Below are 19,090 nucleotides of genomic sequence, written 5' to 3' on the forward strand. Positions count from 1 at the left end.
CAGCCTAAATAAATAAATATTAAAAAAAAAAAAAAAAGCAGAGCTAGTTAGGTGGCAACCCAGAATTTGAAACCAACACTTTGACTCCAGAGCTTCTACTATATTGCCTCCCATAAGAGCAAAGATTAAAGGTAAAAAGCAGTAGATTAAGAAAAAAGAGGTGGGCTTCCCTGGTGGCGCAGTGGTTGAGAGTCCACCTGCCGATGCAGGGGACACGGGTTCGTGCCCCGGTCCGGGAAGATCCCACATGCCGCGGAGCGACTGGGCCCGTGAGCCATGGCCGCTGAGCCTGGGCGTCCGGAGCCTGTGCTCCACAGCGGGAGAGGCCACAGCAGTGAGAGGCCCGCGTACCACAAAAAAAAAAAAAAAAAAAAAAAAAGAGGTGAGAGTCTTAAGTTTTTCTTTTTTTTGCCACTAACTAGTTAGTAGTATTACCATGGGCAAATCACAATCTTTCTAATTTTCTTATTCATAAAGTAAAGAGATTGAAGTAGAGATAACTAGTATCTCATTTCATAGTATTCTGTGGTCCTATGGTGTGAAAAACATATTTTAAGATTTTTTTTCTGACATGATGGGCTTTTGGAATTTCACCCTCCTCTCCCATATTTTCATATTTATTCCAGCACTGGCTTACATAATAACAATGAAATACAGGTATATGTTCTATTTCTGTAAAGCAAAATGAATAAAACTTTAGAAAATTTCACATCTCATCCCTATTTATCTGACATTTTTAGATCTGATTTCTCAGTGATGGCATAAGATATTTAAACATGGAAAATGATTGCAGTTTTGCCCAGGAAATCAGTGTTTATTTGGTAGATACCATATAGTTTCCACAGCTGTAACAATTGTTTATTACATGGTGATCTCTGAAAGAGCAATCTATTCCATTAGCATTTTTTTCTGATTCCATGTTCCTATTTATTTCTTGAATTCGTTTTTCCTTATACTTATCACCCTAACTCCATTTACTTTTAGGTTGAGTTAGGAATTTTAACGAAGCTAAAACTGAAACTTCTTATTCCTTTAAGCTGAAATATGTTAAGAGGATCACCAAGGTCGGGGTGGGGTGGGGGAGAGAGAGAGAGAGTGAGAGCAGGCAGGGATAAAAGAGTAAAGCCCTTTTGCAAATAGGCATCCTTACACAAACTGAGAGCAGGTCCTTCAATCTCTGTGAGTCTTCAATCCTATAAGAATTGAAGTGTATTTGCTTGCTACTTTTTTCGTTCTTTGGAAAACCTTTTAACTACCATTATAGTTATTTTGGCATTTTGCATCTTCTTGTTTTGGAGAATTCAGTAGTAAAGGGGAAATTAAATTTAAAAAATTACCAGTTAAGCATACCTATTGTAGAAGTATAAGAAAATATAGGTAAATAAGAAAAGAAAAATCTCTTTAACTGAAATGAGATGGTTGCACAACTCTGTAAATGTATTTAAAAACATTTGATTGTACATTTAAAATGGGTGGATCTTATGATTAATAAATGAAACTTAATAAAGTTTTAGAAATTCCCTTAACTCGCTCATACAAATGCACATACACAACCTAGGACCATCCTTTAACACTGCTTTGCAGCTGCCTTTTCTTCCCTGTTTAACCGCACAGTATGACCATCTTTCCAGATCAATTCATAGTTTTCTATCATATAGTTTTGTTTTTGTTTTTTTAAAAAATAAATTTATTTATTTATTTGGCTGCGTTGGGTCTTCGTTGCTGCGTGTGGGCTTTTCTCTAGTTGCAGCGAGTGTCGTTTTGGTGCACGGGCTTAGTTGCGGTAGCTTCTCTTGTTGTGGAGTATGGGCTGTAGGCATGTGGGCTTCAGTAGTTGTGGCTCGTGGGCTCTAGAGCGCAGGCTCAGTAGTTGTGGCACACGGGCTTAGTTGCTCCGTGGCATGTGGGATCTTCCCAGACCAGGGCTCGAACCCGTGTGCCCTGCATTGGCAGGCGGATTCTTAACCACTGTGCCACCAGGGAAGTCCCTATCATATAGTTTTAAATGGTAGCATAGTTTTCAATTTTTGTATTATATTATATTATAATTTGTTTAACCAATCATTCCTTGAACATTTTGCAGCCAGATTCGGGTACAAATTTCCTTAGGTTAAGTTGCTAGAAGAATTATATGCTCATTTTAAGATTTTTCATACTTATAAATTGCCCTCTAGAAAAGCTGTACTCCTACAAAGTGTCATTCTATCCCTCTTTCTCTCCCATCAAATCAGTATTAGCATTTTATAAAATCTCTACCATTCTGACAGGTGAAAATGAAATATTTGTATTAATTTCCATTTCAATTACTAATAAAGTTAACCTTTTGGGGTCATTTATTGGACATTTGTATTTCAGCTTATGTCTTAGTCCATCCCTCAAACACACTAGTATGTGTATATATGAATGTTTCTTATTAATTCATGTGAGATTTGTATACATTAAAGATAAGTAACACTGGGACTTCCCTGTTGGTACAGTGCAGGGGTCCCCAACCCCGGGGCCGTGGACCTACTGGTCTGTGGCCTGTTGGGAACCAGGCTGCACAGCAGGAGGTGAGCAGCGGGAGAGTGAGCAAAGCTTCATCTACTGCTCCCCATCGCTCCCCATCGCTCCCCATAGCTTGCATTACCGCCTGAACCGTCCCCCTCACCCCCCGCCCCCATTCGTGGAAAAATTGTCTTCCACAAAACCAGTCCCTGGTGCCAAAAAGGTTGTGGACCTCTGGTCCAGTGGGTAAGACTCCATGCTCCCAATGCAGGGGGCCTGGGTTCAATCCCTGGTTGGGAAACTAGATCCCGCATGCATGCCACAACTCAGAGTCTACATGCCACAACTAAAGATCCCACGTGCTGCAACTAAGACCCAGTGCAGCCTAAAAAAATATAATAATAAATAAATAAATTTTTAAGAAGAGAAATAACTCTGTTATGTATGTCAAATATTTTTCCCAGTATGTCTTTGTTTTTTATTTATGATGTTGCTTTTACAGAAGGAAGTTTCAAATTATGTAGTCAAAACTATTAATCTTTTGCTTTATAGATATTGTTGTTGGTACTACCCTTCTAAGGCTTTTCTTACTCTCAGATGATTAAATATTCACCAATATTTCTTCTACTAATAATGTTTTCTTTCCTTATACTTAAATATTTATCTGGATTTAATTTTGATATATGACATAGGGTAAAGATCTAATTTGAAAGATTAGAAAGAATGAATGAGGAAACAAGTTAGATCTTTACTTTATTTGTTGTATGCCTTCTAAGTATTGAAAACTTTGTTATATATGTAGTTTGTAGTAATAAACATGACAAGAATAGTCTCTGACCAACTATGTAATTTACAAACTCAGAGAGAAGAAAGATATTATACGAGTTTGATGAATGCTATGAAAAAGTGCTAAGTTCTAAGGTAGTGTATAGTAGGTAGGCTAACCAATTATTCTGGCACCTATTGAACAGCTGATCATGGAAAGGTAGATATTTTCGTTGGAATGAAGGAAAGTTCAATTTAAAACAACAACAACAAACATTTATTATCTCAGAGTATCTGTGGGTCAAAATCTGGGTGTGGCTTAGCTGGGTCCTTGGTCTCAGGATCTCTTACAAGGATTAAACAAGGTGTTGGCCTTGAAACAGGGCTGCAGTCTCACCTGAATGCTTCACTGCAGAAAGATTCACCTCCAAGCTTTGCTCTGGTGATTGTTGGCAGGATTTAACTCCTCCTCAGCTTTTGAACCAAAGCTTTCAGTTCTTAATTAAGGATTCAATTCCCTACAGGCTGTGGGTTGGAGACTTCCCTCAGTTCGTTGGCATATAGGCCAGGAGAATTCAGTCTTACCCTGGAATGGGTAATTTAGCTTTGATACACTGATTTGTAAAGAATGTCTATGTGAAGTAAAAATTAGCATAGCATTCATGTTCTTAGTTCTAGATTGAGGACTAAAATGAATGTGTATACACTATGAATTTTGTGGTTGGTATACATTTCTGGCCTTTATATAAATTAATACAAGTGATTTAAGCATTCTTAGAGTATTAATTACATTTTTCAAATAACAAACTTAATTCTGTACAGGATAGGAATGTCAGGAAACATTGACGATGATTAGAGTGGGATGAAGTTGAAATAATTTATAAACTTGAGTTTCTCTTTCAACCACATTATGGTTATAGTTTCAAGTTGTTTTCCATTTTCTCCTTCCCTTCCCATCACACAGACTGTATTGTGAATACACTCCCCTGGAGTTACGTAACGTGGCAACCCTGAGCTGAGCCACACAGTACACACACAAGAATATACACAATTATTTTATTTTTTAATCTAATTCTGTGGGTTTTATTTTTAACACAGGAAATTTAATTTTTATATTATATTTATTCTTTGGTAGATATTTATCAAAATTCTGAAACTAGAATTTGACTGTCAATCTTAGACTTTGAAAGCAATAGCCTTAGCTAAGTGCATATGTTCTCAACATGGGCAATATTGCCTCCAAGGGGGCAAAAACTGGTTCTTGGGGGTGTGTGTGTGAAAAAAAAAAGTACTCTTTATGGGACTTCCCTGGTGGCACGGTGGTTAAGAATCTGCCTGCCAATGCAGGGGACACGGGTTCAATCCCTGGTCCAGGAAGATCCCACTGCCGCGGAACAACTAAGCCTGTGTGCCACAACTACTGAGCCTGTATTCTAGAGCCCGCGAACCACAACTACTGAGCCTGTGTGCCACAACTACTGAACCTGCGTGCCTAGAACCTATGCTCCCCAGCAAGAGAAGCCACTGCAATGAGAAGCCTGTGCACCACAACAAAGAGTAGCCCCCGCTCACCACAACTAGAGAAAGCCTGTGGGCAGCAACGAAGACCCAACGCAGCCAAAAATAAATATATTTTTTTAAAAAATTAAAAAAAATACAGGCATATAAGAAGAGCACAGCAACATTTTTCAACAATTTGACAAATGAATAATGGTTTGTACTCTTCAAAGGGCAACTGCTTTAAAATTGACTAATTATCTGTGTATATTCTCAGGTCTAAAACAAAACATTGTACATATCCTGTGTCCAATAATGTTAATGTAACGAGTCCGTTCCATTAAGTCAGGTAATCCTTACAATCCACTGAGGAAAATGCTATTTTTCTTCTTTTTTTTTTTTTTTAAGATGGGAAGACAGACTCTCTTAAGAGTTTAAGTAACTTGCCTTAGGTCGTATACTTAGTTAGTGGGGCTTCTAGCTCTGGAGCCTATGGGGCTGACTGCCACACAATAGTGCCTCTCACAGTTAGCTTAGTAATATTCACTTTTTTAAAACATCCCTCTGTTTGACCCTCTCTACCTGCAACCTCCCACATCCAATCACCTAGAAGAAAAAAAAGACTCATAGCTCATATATGCAGTTTGTTATCATTCACAGAAAATGTGTCTGCATATACCTCGCTTTGCTTTATGTAAAAATATACTAATCAATAACTTATAACTATACCATTTTAATAATATTTAGAGACAATGTAATGATTATAGTTATTTTTATTGACCTTTCAAACTCTTTAAAATGGGATCTCTGTTCAGTGCTTTGGAATTTGAGTACGTCAAAACATGCATCCAACAGGCTAAATTATCTTTTAATGAAAGCAAAATGTGAAGCAGCTTATAAAGAATTCTGGACTGTACAAGAAGTCATATATCACAAGCCCTCCATTATTACTATTACATTATTACTTCTAACTATGAGGGTATAGTTAGAAGACAGAATTGAAAAACCGGTTCTTGCCACATTACAAAATAACTATAAAGAGTGGCATCTGGTTCCTGGAACTGGAAGAGGTGACTATGCTTTTTAAATCATGGTATTGTCTCAAACAAAACAAATGGAAAAAAATAAGAGAGAAACAAAAACAGAATAAAAAGAAAAAAGAAAAACCTTTTCATTTCTGAATGCTTTGGGGCTAGGTGGACCTGTCAGATGCTGCTGTTTCTGTGTTCCCTTGGTTACTGCAATCTTCAGGCCCTTAAGGCTTTTCCATTTTGTTCCTTGCTACAGTCTTTCACTAATTCATAAACAGGCTGCATTGTATCAGTTGTGTCCAATGTGTTGAATTCCAACATCAATCCTCTCCGGCCATGAACTATTCAAAGCTGGGGGACCACTGAGGATGTGAGAGGTGAGCTGGGCATTTGCACTAGAGAAACCCTAGATAAGGGGTGTGGTGGGGAACATGCACATAAGGTCCCCTCCTCCTCTTCCACACAACCTTCAAGTTTTCATGGTGACCTAGAAGAATTAACAGGTAAGAACACTAATGTTGATATAATGTCAGCAAGATTCAATCAACACACTGAGGTAAGAAGACAGTGTCTATTGGTTTATAGCTTTAGGTTTATATTAATTCATTCCAACATTATCAAAAGCTTGGAAGTGTGTTGGTAATGGGAGATACATAGACAACTCATGTTCTAGGCATCAAGTGATGAGTGTGCAATGGCTTAGAAAACAGTAGTCTTGAAGTGTATGTATTAACTGGGGGTAAAGAATGATTGGGAAGGATGTCAGGCAGAGGGAATAGCAAATGCAAAAGCACGGAGGTATGAGAAACTCCAGCATATAATGCTTTCTTAGAACACCTCAGTTTAGTGACTTGTGTCTCTTGTAAACTCCTTAGCACGTACCATCTGTGTCATTCTTCTTGGTTTGTCACAGTTACCATTTTTATAACCTTTCCTTTAAATTTAAATCACTTTCCCTTAAATAATGATTTCTTAGATGGCAGGGTTCTTCTTATTTAAATCTCTCCAGAATGTGTAGAAAGGTGCTTTGCACTGGGTAGTCACTAATAAGTAACTATTCATGGGTTGACAAAAAAAATGTGACATGTATTTTAAGTTTTCATTAAAAACAATAAGGTTGTGTCTGCAAGATTAAAGCGGGACTACTTGGATTGAAGATAACACACTTGTTTATTCACTGTTCTATTTTTATTACCTGTTTCCAGGAGGAACAAACATTGCATACAGTCAATGTTTATGCTGCCAATCTGGACAACAGTAGGCTTGATAGCAATTATTCCATTATAACAAATACAAAAACACATTTTAGAAAAGGAATAAGCTCTTATTACAATTACTGAGAATTGTATGGAAAAAACAGTGGGCTTGGACTCTGAAAACTTGGACTTGAATCAAAGCTCTGTCACCTGTGGTGAATTTTGGCAAATTACTTTTCGTATTTTTCCTCACCCATAAAATTAAGCATCCCAACTTCTAAACAATGGACACTGCAGAAATCAAAGCATCCTAAGAGACTACTACAAGCAACTCTATGCCAATAAAATGGACAACCTGGAAGAAACAGACAAATTCTTAGAAAGGTTATAACCTTCCAAGACTGAACCAGGAAGAAATAGAAAATATGAACAGATGAATCACAAGTGATGAAATTGAAACTGTGATTAAAAATTTTCCAACAAAAGTCCAGGGCCAGATGGCCTCACAGGTGAATTCTATCAAACATTTAGAGAAGAGCTAACATCCATCCTTCTCAAAGTCTTCCAAAAAATTGCAGAGGAAGGAACACTCCCAAACTCATTCTATGAGGCCATCATCACCCTGATACCAAAACCAGGCAAAGATACCACAAAAAAAGAAAATTACAGACCAATATCACTGATGAATATAGATGTAAAAATCCTCAACAAAATACTAGCAGACAGAATCCAACAACAAATTAAAAGGACCATACACCATGATCAAGTGGAATTTATCCCAGGGATGCAAAGATTCTTCAGTATATGCAAATCAATCAATGTGATACACCATATTAACTAATTGAAGAATAAAAACCATATGATCATCTCAATAGATGCAGAGAAAGCTTTTGACAAAATTCAACACTTATTTATGATAAAAACTCTCCAGAAAGTGGGCATAGAGGGAACCTACCTCAACATAATGAAGGCCATATACGACAAACCCACAGCGAACATCATTCTCAATGGTGAAAAACTCAAAGCATTTCCTCTAAGATCAGGAACAAGACAAGGATGTCCACTCTTGCCACTATTATTCAACATAGTTTTGGAAGTCCTAGCCATGGTAATCAGAGAAGAAAAAGAAATAAAGGGAATACTAATTGGAAAAGAAGAAGTAAAACTGTCACTGTTTGCAGATGACATGATACTATACATAGAGAATCCTAAAGATGCCACCAGAAAACTACTAGAGCTAATCAATGAATCTGGTAAAGTTGTCGGATACAAAATTAATGCACAGAAATCTCTTGCATTCCTATACACTAACAATGAAAGATCAGAATTAAGGAAACAATCCCATTGCAACAAAAAGAATAAAATACCTAGGAATAAACCTACCTAAGGAGGTAAAAGACTTGTACTCAGAAAACTATAAGACACTGAGGAAAGAAATCAAAGATGACACAAACAAATGGAGAGATATACCATGTTCTTGGATTGGAAGAATCAATATTGTGAAAATGACTATTCTACCCAAAGCAATCTACAGATTCAATGCAATCCCTATCAAATTACCAATGGCATTTTTTTTACAGAACTAGAACAAAAAAAATCTTAAAATTTGTATGGAGACACAAAAGACCCCGAATAGCCAAAGCAGTCTTGAGGGAAAAATCGGAGCTGGAGCAATCAGACTTCCTGACATCAGACTATACTACAAAGCTACAGTAATCAAGACAATATGGTACTGGCACGAAAACAGAAATATAGATCAATGGAACAGAATAGGAAGCCCAGAGATAAACCCATGCACCTATGGTTGACTACTCTGTGACAAAGGAGGCAAGGATATACGATGGAGAAAAGACAGTCTCTTCAATAAGTGGTGCTGGGAAAACTGGACAGCTACATGTAAAAGAATGAAATTAGAACACTCCCTAACACCATGCACAAAAATAAACTCAAAATGAATTAGAGACCTAAATGTAAGACCAGACACTATAAAACTCTTAAATGAAAACACAGGAAGAACACTCTTTGACATAAATCACAGCAAGATCTCTTTTGATCCACCTCCTAGAGTAATGGAAATAAAAACAAAAATAAACAAGTGGGACCTAATGAAACTTAAAAGCTTTTGCAAAGCAAAGGAAACTATAAACAAGACGAAAAGACAACCCTCAGAATGGGAGAAAATATTTGCAAACAAATCAATGGACAAAGGATTAATCTCCAAAATATATAAACAGCTCATGCAGCTCAATATTAAAAAACCAAACAACCCAATCCAAAAGTGGGCAGAAGACCTAAATAGACATTTCTCCAAAGAAGACATACAGATGGCCAAGAAGCACATGAAAAGCTGCTGAACATCACTAATTATTAGAGAAAGGCAAATCAAAACTACAATGAGGTATCTATCACGTCACACCAGTTAGAATGGGCAGCATCAGAATATCTACAAACAACAAATGCTGGAGAGGGTGTAGAGAAAAGGGAACCATCTTGCACTGTTGGTGGGAATGTAAATTGATACAGCCACTATGGAGGTTCCTTAAAAAACTAAAAATAGAATTACCATATGACCCAGCAATCCCACTACTGAGCATATACCCAGAGAAAACCTGAATTCAAAAACACACATGCACCCCAATGTTCATTGCAGCACTATTTACAATAGCCAGGTCATGGGAGCAACCTGAGTGTCCATCGACAGATGAATGGATAAAGAAGATGTGGTACATATATACAGTGGAATATTACTCAGCAATAAAAAGGAATGAAATTGGGTCATTTTTAGACACATGGATGGATTTAGAAACTGTCATACAGAGTGAAGTAAGTCAGAAAGAGAAAAACAAATATCATATATTAATGCGTATATATGGAACCTAGAAAAATGGTACAGATGAACCGGTTTGCAGGGCAGAAACTGAGACACAGATGTAGAGAACAAACATATGGACACCAAGGGGGAAAACAGCAGGGGATTGGGGTGGTGGTGTGATGAATTGGGTGATTGAGATTGAGATATATACACTAATATGTATCAAATTGATAACTAATAAGAACCTGCTGTATAAAAAAAAATAAAATAAAATTCAAAAATTCAAAAAAAAGAAAAAAAGAATCCCAACTTCTAGATGCAAACTATTACATTTAGAATGGGTAAACAACAAGGTCCTACTGTATAGTACAAGGAACTATATGCAATCTCTTGGGATAAACCATGATGGAAAAGAATATTTAAAAAATAATGTATATATGTGTAAAATTGAGTCACTTTCCTGCACAGCAGAGACTGGCATAACATTGTAAATCAACTATACTTCAGTTAAAAAAAAAAAGAATCCCAACTTCATGAGATCATAGGGAGTAAATTTAAAAAGTGTATGCACCTACTCTAGCATATAGTAGACACTCAATAATATATTTGCTCACTTTTTGCCCGTTCATTCATCCATTCATTCAAATACATCCACAGGGCAACACAATAGAGATACGGTAAACCAGAGAAGCATTTCTCTTGCAAACTTTGTTATAAAAGTACTTTTTTGGACTTCCCTGGTGGTCCAATGGTTAAGACTCTGCGCTTCCACTGCAGGGGGCATGAGTTCCATCCCTGCTCGTGGAAGTGCAGCATGCCTCATGATTGTCATTAGGACAAACATATGCTCACTTCTTGGGGGTGGGTGATCATTTGCTATTTTTTTTCTGTAATATAAGCACACTATTAGGCCAAATAAATGTGCCTTGCAATTATGGGGAACACAGACACTATGGTTTTGTACATTTGTCTAATTGTATGAGGGCGTGTATGTACTGTACTTCTAGATCCAGCATTATCTTACCACACATTGTAGATAATTACTTGTTTAAAATCTCCAGTTCAATAATAAAGTCTATAATTCTGTATTCTAGAAGAAAGATAAGGTAGAAAGTGTACTTTAGACAGGGGGCTGCAGTCAGGATTCTCAGGTTCTATTTTTGGTTACTGTATTACTATTTCTACCAGACTTCTAATGAGACATATAACCTCAGCTTCTCTAAGCCTTATTATTATTTACCACATAGAACTGGTATAAGATCTACCTCTCAACAATGGTATAAGACTTAATTGTTATTTGTAACAAAATATGAAGTACACAGATGTTTTTAAAGAAATGCAAAGTATTCAATTAGCTTATTAGAATCTCTCTGCACATTTGCTAAAATTTTAAATTAAATTTATATTAAAATTAAAATTTCATTTTCTTACCTCCTACCTGGTAAAACACAGGAACAACTAAAGCATTAAAAAAAAAACAAACCCCAAAAATGCTGCATTAAAAAAACTTTGTAAGCAAAATGACAAAAAGCAATTTCCATTTAGGTTTGGAAATGGTGTTTTAATTAAATCATACACGAATTTTTGGGGAGGTGACCACATCCCAGTTTGTCTGAGATTTCCCAGTTTTAGCACTGAAAATTCCACATCCCAGGAAATCCCCATTTTATGCCGACTGGGACAGTTGGTCACCCTAGTGCCCTGCCGTTACTAGAGGTTTTTTCATAGCTTACAGCACTATTATCTGCCCTTAGAAAAATTCCAGTGCTATTTTAATTTCTATTTATCTGAAAAGCACTTGCACATTTTCCCTGTTGGAATTTAGTTCATAACTATTTGGTGAGCATATAAATATTTATGGAGTTTTGCTCCATGAGTAGATATCTAATAAATATGTACTAATATTTTTGACCTTATTAGGACATGGGGAAAATGGGAGTACCTAATTACAAAACAATTATTCTTTTGGCACCAAGGAAATATTAACTTGCCTGTTCTTTTTCAAGGAACTTGTCCTGTTGTTGTTTATAGACTATTGTACTTCAACCCAGTAATCACCATAGCTGAGAAGGCAGTAACACAGGTAGTACCTTTAAGATCAAGTCACTTAAAAAAACATTGTATGTGGGTCATCCGTTAGCCAATTTGGGACCAGAGAGGACTTGTTATACTGGTTTTCTTTAATAGCACTATAAACTAACCTGATTCTAAGATGGTTTAAAAAAATATCAATGGAATAAGTGTTGCTGAAAATTTCATTATGATTGTTTACCCATGAATAGGAGACCCCAAAACTCAGAAGCACTATGATAATGACCAAAAAAGGAGTCATCAGATTATGGAAGAGCTTTCTAAGAAAAAAGCAGGACAATTTTCTTCCCTGGAAAACAGGATGACATAGGCCATGTACATACATGTATAATCAAAATAAAATCAATTAAAAGGTTATAAATCCAATTGGTTATTGTTCTTTTCCTGCAGGTAAGGTGACTTATGACACTTTTTAAAAGTTTTAATTTTGTGAACATATAACTATGTGCCAGGCACTGTGTCAAGTGCTTTAAATATATTATTCCATTTGCTCCTCACAAATAATCCTATGAGAATAGGAATTATAATCCTCCAAAGTGAAGTTCAGTAATTTGTTCTAAGTTATAGATAACAACTGGAGGGGCAGAGGTAAATTCTGCTCTGTTTCCTCCAGAGCCTAAGCTCTTAAATTTTAGCCTATGCTGCTTCTCAACATTGTTGACATAAACACTGGTGAAATTCTATATCTAGCCCTAACTTCTCTTGACCTTCAGTCTTGTATATTAGCCTATGGAACTGCCCTCTCAACATCTCTACCTCGATGTCTAACAAGCATATCAAATTTAACATATTTCAGTAAACAGCACCACCATTCACCCAGTTGCTCAAGCCCCCAATTTAAGAGGCATCCTTGATTCCTCCATCAACCCCACAGGCAAGCCATCAGCAAATCTGTTGGCTCTACTTTCAAATTATACATGAAACTGACCACTTCTCATCATCCCCACTGTCACAACCCTGGCCCAAGCCATTATCATAATTCACCTGGACTACTGAGACAGCCTCATAATTGGTCTCTGCTTTCATAGTCCATTCTCCACAAAGCACCCATAGTTATTAAAAAAATGAAACAACTCACAGATCATATGGTTGCATTCTTCTGCTTAAAATCCTTTAATGCTTCCCATTGTAATAATGTAAACTTCTTAAGATGCCCTACAAGGTCCTGCTGGCTCTCTGCCTTGATCTGCCCTCTCCGACTTTATCCCCTAACACTCTCTTTTTGCTCAGTATGCTTCAGTCACATTGGTCCTTATGATGTCAAATGTCTCTGTGATGTAAAGTCACGTACTTTGAGAGGATTTGGAAGGGCAGGATTGGGGATTTGAAAAAACTGGCAAAGGTTTGAAAGTTGCCTAGAGTGGGAGAACAATTTAGAAAAATTTAACAGGATTGCTGGGTGGTGTTGAGGGTTCAGGTGTGGTAGGTGATTGGAATTTAATAACAGAATGCATGTGATTATGAAAATTTCTGCAATAGTGGTCAGCTGCTCCAGTACCAAAGGGCAGGATGTGAATGGTAAGGTTCACTCAAGATAGGGGTAGATGAAAAGAAAGATGGGGCAAAGGAGTTTAGGGTGTTGACAAGCATTGCTGATTTTTTCTGTAGGTATATGATAGTGGGGATGAGAAGGGTTACTAGTGTCCTTAACTTGCCCCAGGTGTGGCAACAACCTAGAATCGCTAAATAGAATCAAAGGACCAAGACCTACCAGCATTGATGTTAAAAGCTTTAATTTGCAAATCCTAAGATTGTTTCAGGAGATCTGATTATTAAAAAATTTACAAAACGCACAAATTAGTAGAGGCTTATGCATATTATAAGGGAATTTTTCACTTTTCAGAATCAGTTTCCAAAAGGAAGCTGTAGGTTGAACGGTAAGGTTTATAAGTAAGTTAGGTATTCAGACTTTAACAAATTTCCAGTCTGGCCAGTCCTTCAGGTTATCCCAAGAGGGAGTTTTCTCATGCCACTTCTTCCTTCAGAACATTTCTCTGGTTCTCCCGTCCCACTTACAAAGATTTAAGCCTACTGTCAGAATGTCATAAAATACTCTTACTGTCCTGGTCACTAACTTGCTTAATATTTTGCCATTTACCCTGCTTACACTTTAAGCTCCCCAAACTAAACTACTTTACACCTACTGTGCTATTGCTTTTGTTCTTTTCTCAGCCTAGACCATCTTCCCTACCTTCTCTGTTAAAACTCCTAGCCATCCATCAACACTCAGCTCACACAGCACATTTCCAGATAAGAGACAAGCACTATCTCTGCTTTATTTGGTGTCTGTAGATATTTCTACTATTGTCGGTATTGTGTTGTCTTACAATGCATTTTATATACAATGCAGTGTATAATACATATTATACATATTATACATACATATAATACATATTATAAAGTATTTTTATGATTGATATTTAAGGTCACCTAAGCGCTAAAATAGAGCAAGTGTTCTGTGGTCTTGGTCAAGTCTCTTTCCCTTTGAGTCTCAGGTATAAAATGGGTACTGTGGCTCCGTGAAGATGAGAAATATATATGTAAACCCCTTACACGGTGCTCATTTAAGGCAAGCCATGACTGTAACATTGTTTAGGGCCTTGAATAGGTGCTTGATAAGCTGAGTTCAGGAAACGCTTCTTTAAAATGACGTCACTATAGGCGACTTAAAAATCACAGCACGTCTGTACAGAATCAAATGAATTACTCAAAACGAGGTTCACCTGCTACACAGTTTAGACGATCTGCATAAAACAGAATTCACTGAGTAGCCCAGGCAACAGGAATATTAGCTGAACAGCCGAGGTATTCCTGAAATTACTCCAGGGCGGGCGGGAAGGGTCTCCCCGGCCCGGTGGGAAGGCAACCTTCCCCCACGGATTGCGCGAGGGGCTGGATCCCCATGGCCTGCGTCAAAAACCACCACCTGGGTGGTCCAGGTGCTCCCCCCCAGCCGTCCCCCTCGGTGACCAGGAGGCCACTGACTCCTCCAGTACACCGTCCGCTGGCGTCGGCCCAAAGAGCGACCGCAGCTGGAACCCAGCCGGCAATTCCCGCCGCGCCGCAGCGCGCCGCGCTCCCTAGGCCAGCCCAGGCCGTGGGGTCTCCCCGCACTCTACGCAGGGGCGGCGGGGCGGGGCGCGATTACGTCAAGAGCCGTGACGCGACGACGCAGCGCGGCGCGGTGACGCACGCCCCTTTGTTGGCTCAGTAGCAGTAGCAGCGGCCGTGGAGGTAGCGCTGGGGACTGTTTTCCTTCGGAGGCCAGAGCGGAGCCGCGTCTGACTGAGGCGGGCGGCAAGCGGCCCCCTCGCTCCCTCCCTCCCTCCTCCGCGCCCTCCCCGCCGCCGCCAGCCGCCTACCGCCGCGCCCGGGGAGGAGCCGCGGCCCGCGGGGCCGGAGCCAGGCCTGCGTCCGGACATCAGCCGGAGCCGGAGCGAGAGCCGGGGCCTCGGCGTCCCCGCCCTCTCCCCGCCTCAGGGGCCAGCGTCCGCCGGGCCCCCGCGCGTCGCGCCATGGACTCGGACGAGGGCTACAACTACGAGTTCGACGAGGACGAAGAGTGCAGTGAGGAGGACAGCGGCGCCGAGGAGGAGGAGGACGAGGACGACGACGAGCCGGACGATGATAACCTGGATCTGGGCGAGGTGGAGCTGGTGGAGCCCGGGCTGGGCGTCGGCGGGGAGCGGGACGGACTGCTGTGCGGGGAGACGGGCGGCGGCGGCGGCAGCGCTCTGGGGCCGGGCGGTGGTGGCGGTGGTGGCGGCGGCGGCGGCGGGCCGGGGCACGAGCAGGAGGAGGATTACCGCTACGAGGTGCTCACGGCCGAGCAGATTCTGCAACACATGGTGGAATGTATCCGGGAGGTCAACGAGGTCATCCAGGTGAGGGTGGCCCCGGCGTGGGCTGGACCGGGACGGACCCGGGAGCAGATTCGGGTGGTCCGCGCGGCCCCGAGGGGCAGGCCTGGGCCTGGTGCGCAGCCCAGCCCGGTGCCTCCCGGCCCTGTCTTCTCCGCTGTCTCTGCTGGGGATAGAGCAGACATTCGCCGGGTGTGGGGAGGTGCGCTGGGGGCGGTGCTTTCCAGGTCCTGCTATGGCGGAGGCCTCCGGCCGCCTAAGACTTCTCTTACGGGCAATTCCTGCCCGTCCCTGGGCCGGGTGTCCTTCCTCTGGCCCTAGGAGCGCCTATAGGGGCGGGGCGTAGGTGGGGTGGAGGAGAGCTGGAAGAACTGGGCCCTTAAGACGGTTTCCCCGGCCTTCAGCCTCACTTGAGAACTTTTGGAAGGGGTTAGAGTAGGCCTGAGAGCTGCTTGGTGTACGGTTGCCCCAAGTGGGCACCAGTTAATAAAGAAATGGATCTGCTTGGCAGTCTTAAGTGCCTACTTAAAGGTGGGGGAAGGGAACTATTTCTCGGAAGAGGTGCTGATGGGCCTTCTTTTCTGATGGTGAGGCTTCTGCTTGCCTCTTTTTAAGTCGTTGCTGTTCTTTTGGGTCCTGACTACTACTTTTTTCAGTTGTAGCATACTTGAAGCTGTTGGAATAGTTGCTGCAGCTTGCACACCCAGCCTTGCAGCTAAAACCACAGCAAAACGCAGTGTTATTGTGTAATATTGGACAGGACTCTGCTGTGAGTTAGCAAGTGGAGACTTTATGCTTCTGGGCTCCTTTTCTCTGATAATTTGTATTTCGTGGTCAGTAAGTTGGGCTCGGTTTAAGCGTTTTTGAGCTTTAGGAAATCAAAAGTTTACGTTTATTTGGAGAAAACAATTATGAGGGGTCAGGGGTATGACTGAAGAATAAAAATGGAGTCTTGATTCAGTGCAACTCTTAGAAAACACTAGTTACATAGAATGAAACTGTATATGTGAGCAGCAGGTTACTGTTGCCTTCTGGTATGTCATTTTTTTCCCCCTTAAAATTGGTTGGCCAATATTCACTGGCAAATTAGCAGTATGTCACTGCCTACTTGTTGAATTTAAATGATTAATAGATTTTTACAGTACTGTTTAGTAAGCGACACTTTCTTTTGGAAGTGGAACCATCTATTTAGGCCTATTTGAAGAGAGTGGTGTGAATAATAGTAAAAAAAAAATCTGAAAATCTAGTGCTATTACTAAAGAGTGGAAATCTCAAATTTTCTATAGATGATGTAGTTTGAGGAGGAAATTGAAGGGTTGTAGAAGAAAGATAAGTTTTACTGCTCTTTCTGATCCTAAAAATATGACAGTTGAGTTCTTAAGTCGCTAAATTGAGAAATTTTCTTTTTTTGAGGAAACTGAATTTACAGTGAAACCCTGAATTCTCTTTTCATTTATTTATGATATAAAGTATATAGTAAACCTGTATAAAATCTGATGTTTTCAAACTTTGTACCTAGCTTATTGGCATTTTAATTAGCTTTAAAAATTAATGGATATTTATTATTTAACTTTTTAACTTATAGTCTGTTTCATGTAGGTAAATCTCATCCAGCTTTTTCAGCTCTTAGGTGTGTCCTTAATCACTGAGGCCAAACCTTACAAGTTCTTTATGTTGCTTCTGGAACAGAGATGTAGCTAATGCATGTGACATCATTTTTTCTTTGTTAGTTTAGGGGAAAAGGAATAAAAGTGGATGAACTGAACTAAGGAGACCTACAAAATACTAGGGATTTTTTTAGGTGTCCTACTTTAATCATGTTTTCATGCTGGATTTTTCATACAACTTTTTTTCCTAGTTTACTTCATGTTAAGCATGCTCTTAAGTAGGATTGCTGAAATAAGTATCTTTCCTTTGTTAAAAGTTCATATTTAGAAACATCAGTAAATCAAAGGATAGGATTTATCCCAGACCGTTTTTTCTCCAAATGGTATACACTAGGCAAATGGTACACTAAACTAGGCTTTGGTTATGTTATAGGTTATTTATGTTAATAGATTTAAACTTAAAAAGTTACACAGGTAACACATTACCTTGTAAGAAAAAACTGATGCTGTAAGGAGCAAAAAAAGACAAAAGAATTATTTTGCTTGCCACTGGGAGAGATACATCAGAATTTGAACTGTAGTAATTGTTCCAGACCTGTGGATACATTGTACATATTTTTTAAAAAATAATAACACAGTCAAACTTTGTGTTCTCTTTATGTTTTCAGTAGAAAAAAGCAGGTTACAAAAACAGGAGTGTCAATTTTCTCCTGTCAATAAGTAATTATTTTTCAAGCGCTTACACAATTACATATCTAAACTGATTTATTTAATCAATCTGTTATTATTGGTCTTCCTTTTTATTGTCCAGTTTCCATTTTTTATAAACCCCATTGGGACTATGCTTATAGATATATCTTTGAATGTTTTATTTTCTTAGGATAAATTGAATTGCTGAGTCAAAGAATTTGCTTATTTTCAACCATTTGATACATATTACCACATTGCTTTCAGAAAGGTTATCATTTTTTAAATTTGCTTTTTTATTATTTTTAAACTGATGAGGTTGAACTTTTAATGTGTTTATTGGGCACTGGTATTTCTTTCACAAATTGCCCTTTGCTTTTGCTCACTTTACCCCCTTTTGGGATGTTTATCTTTTATTGATTTATAAGTCCTGTTTATATTCATAGAGCCTTTAAGTTTTTCAATTAAAACTAATGTTGGTTTAATATGACAGTAAGTTTTAAGTAAGTTTAAAAACCATTGTTTTATTTAGTTCACATCAGGGAGCTTACTGTTAATTCTAGAAAATTTAAATCCCCTTCTTCCCAGTGCTACTTTTGAATCAGTTATGTTAGTGGATTTGAAAATAAATGTGCAGGAGAAAAAGATTGAATGTAAAAAGGATGCCAAGTTAATTTAATCTTTCCTGGGGGAATTTGATTCCTTTTTTGGGCAACAACAGATTAATACTGTTATTTGTAGATACCTGTGGGTTAGTTATAGTCTTCAATCAAGTAAGTTAACACTTTTTCTTTTAGAAAGCTCTTGGTTTTCTGGCTTTCTTTAACTCTTGTTATAGTTTGTCTAATTTGTTCTTGTTTTATTAAAACTCTTTGTGGCTACTTAGCTTACCTTTTGAACTTTTAAGAAAAGATCAGGGATGTTCTTTAATGTATAGTAATGATAGAGAAGTGCTTAAAGCCCCTAATTTACCTAGCTACATTTACTTAACTAGTATTGTTCATATTAAAGTGGTTAATAATAATACAGTGGTTATCTAACGTAATTGCCTAAATGT

At 39.0% G+C, this 19,090-nt stretch overlaps 2 protein-coding genes across 2 annotated transcripts in view; both read left to right on the plus strand.

Annotated features, from left to right (window-relative positions):
- The window catches only part of TMEM202 (transmembrane protein 202), a 58,776-nt gene extending 46,619 nt beyond the window's left edge, over positions 1-12,157 (plus strand). Inside the window, exon 3 of the transcript XR_009541377.1 lies at positions 12,071-12,157. The gene's annotated coding sequence lies outside the window, so the exon portion shown is untranslated. The remainder of the gene's footprint in view (positions 1-12,070) is intronic.
- A 2,932-nt stretch (positions 12,158-15,089) lies between these two features.
- Positions 15,090-19,090, plus strand: part of ARIH1 (ariadne RBR E3 ubiquitin protein ligase 1) — a 117,466-nt gene continuing 113,465 nt past the window's right edge. The window contains exon 1 of the mRNA XM_060153490.1: positions 15,090-15,763. Within this exon, the coding sequence (XP_060009473.1) occupies positions 15,395-15,763 (369 nt within the window). The 5' untranslated portion in view covers positions 15,090-15,394. The remainder of the gene's footprint in view (positions 15,764-19,090) is intronic.

The sequence above is a fragment of the Lagenorhynchus albirostris genome, chromosome 1 (assembly GCF_949774975.1).
Source record: "Lagenorhynchus albirostris chromosome 1, mLagAlb1.1, whole genome shotgun sequence".
Lineage (NCBI taxonomy): Eukaryota > Metazoa > Chordata > Mammalia > Artiodactyla > Delphinidae > Lagenorhynchus > Lagenorhynchus albirostris.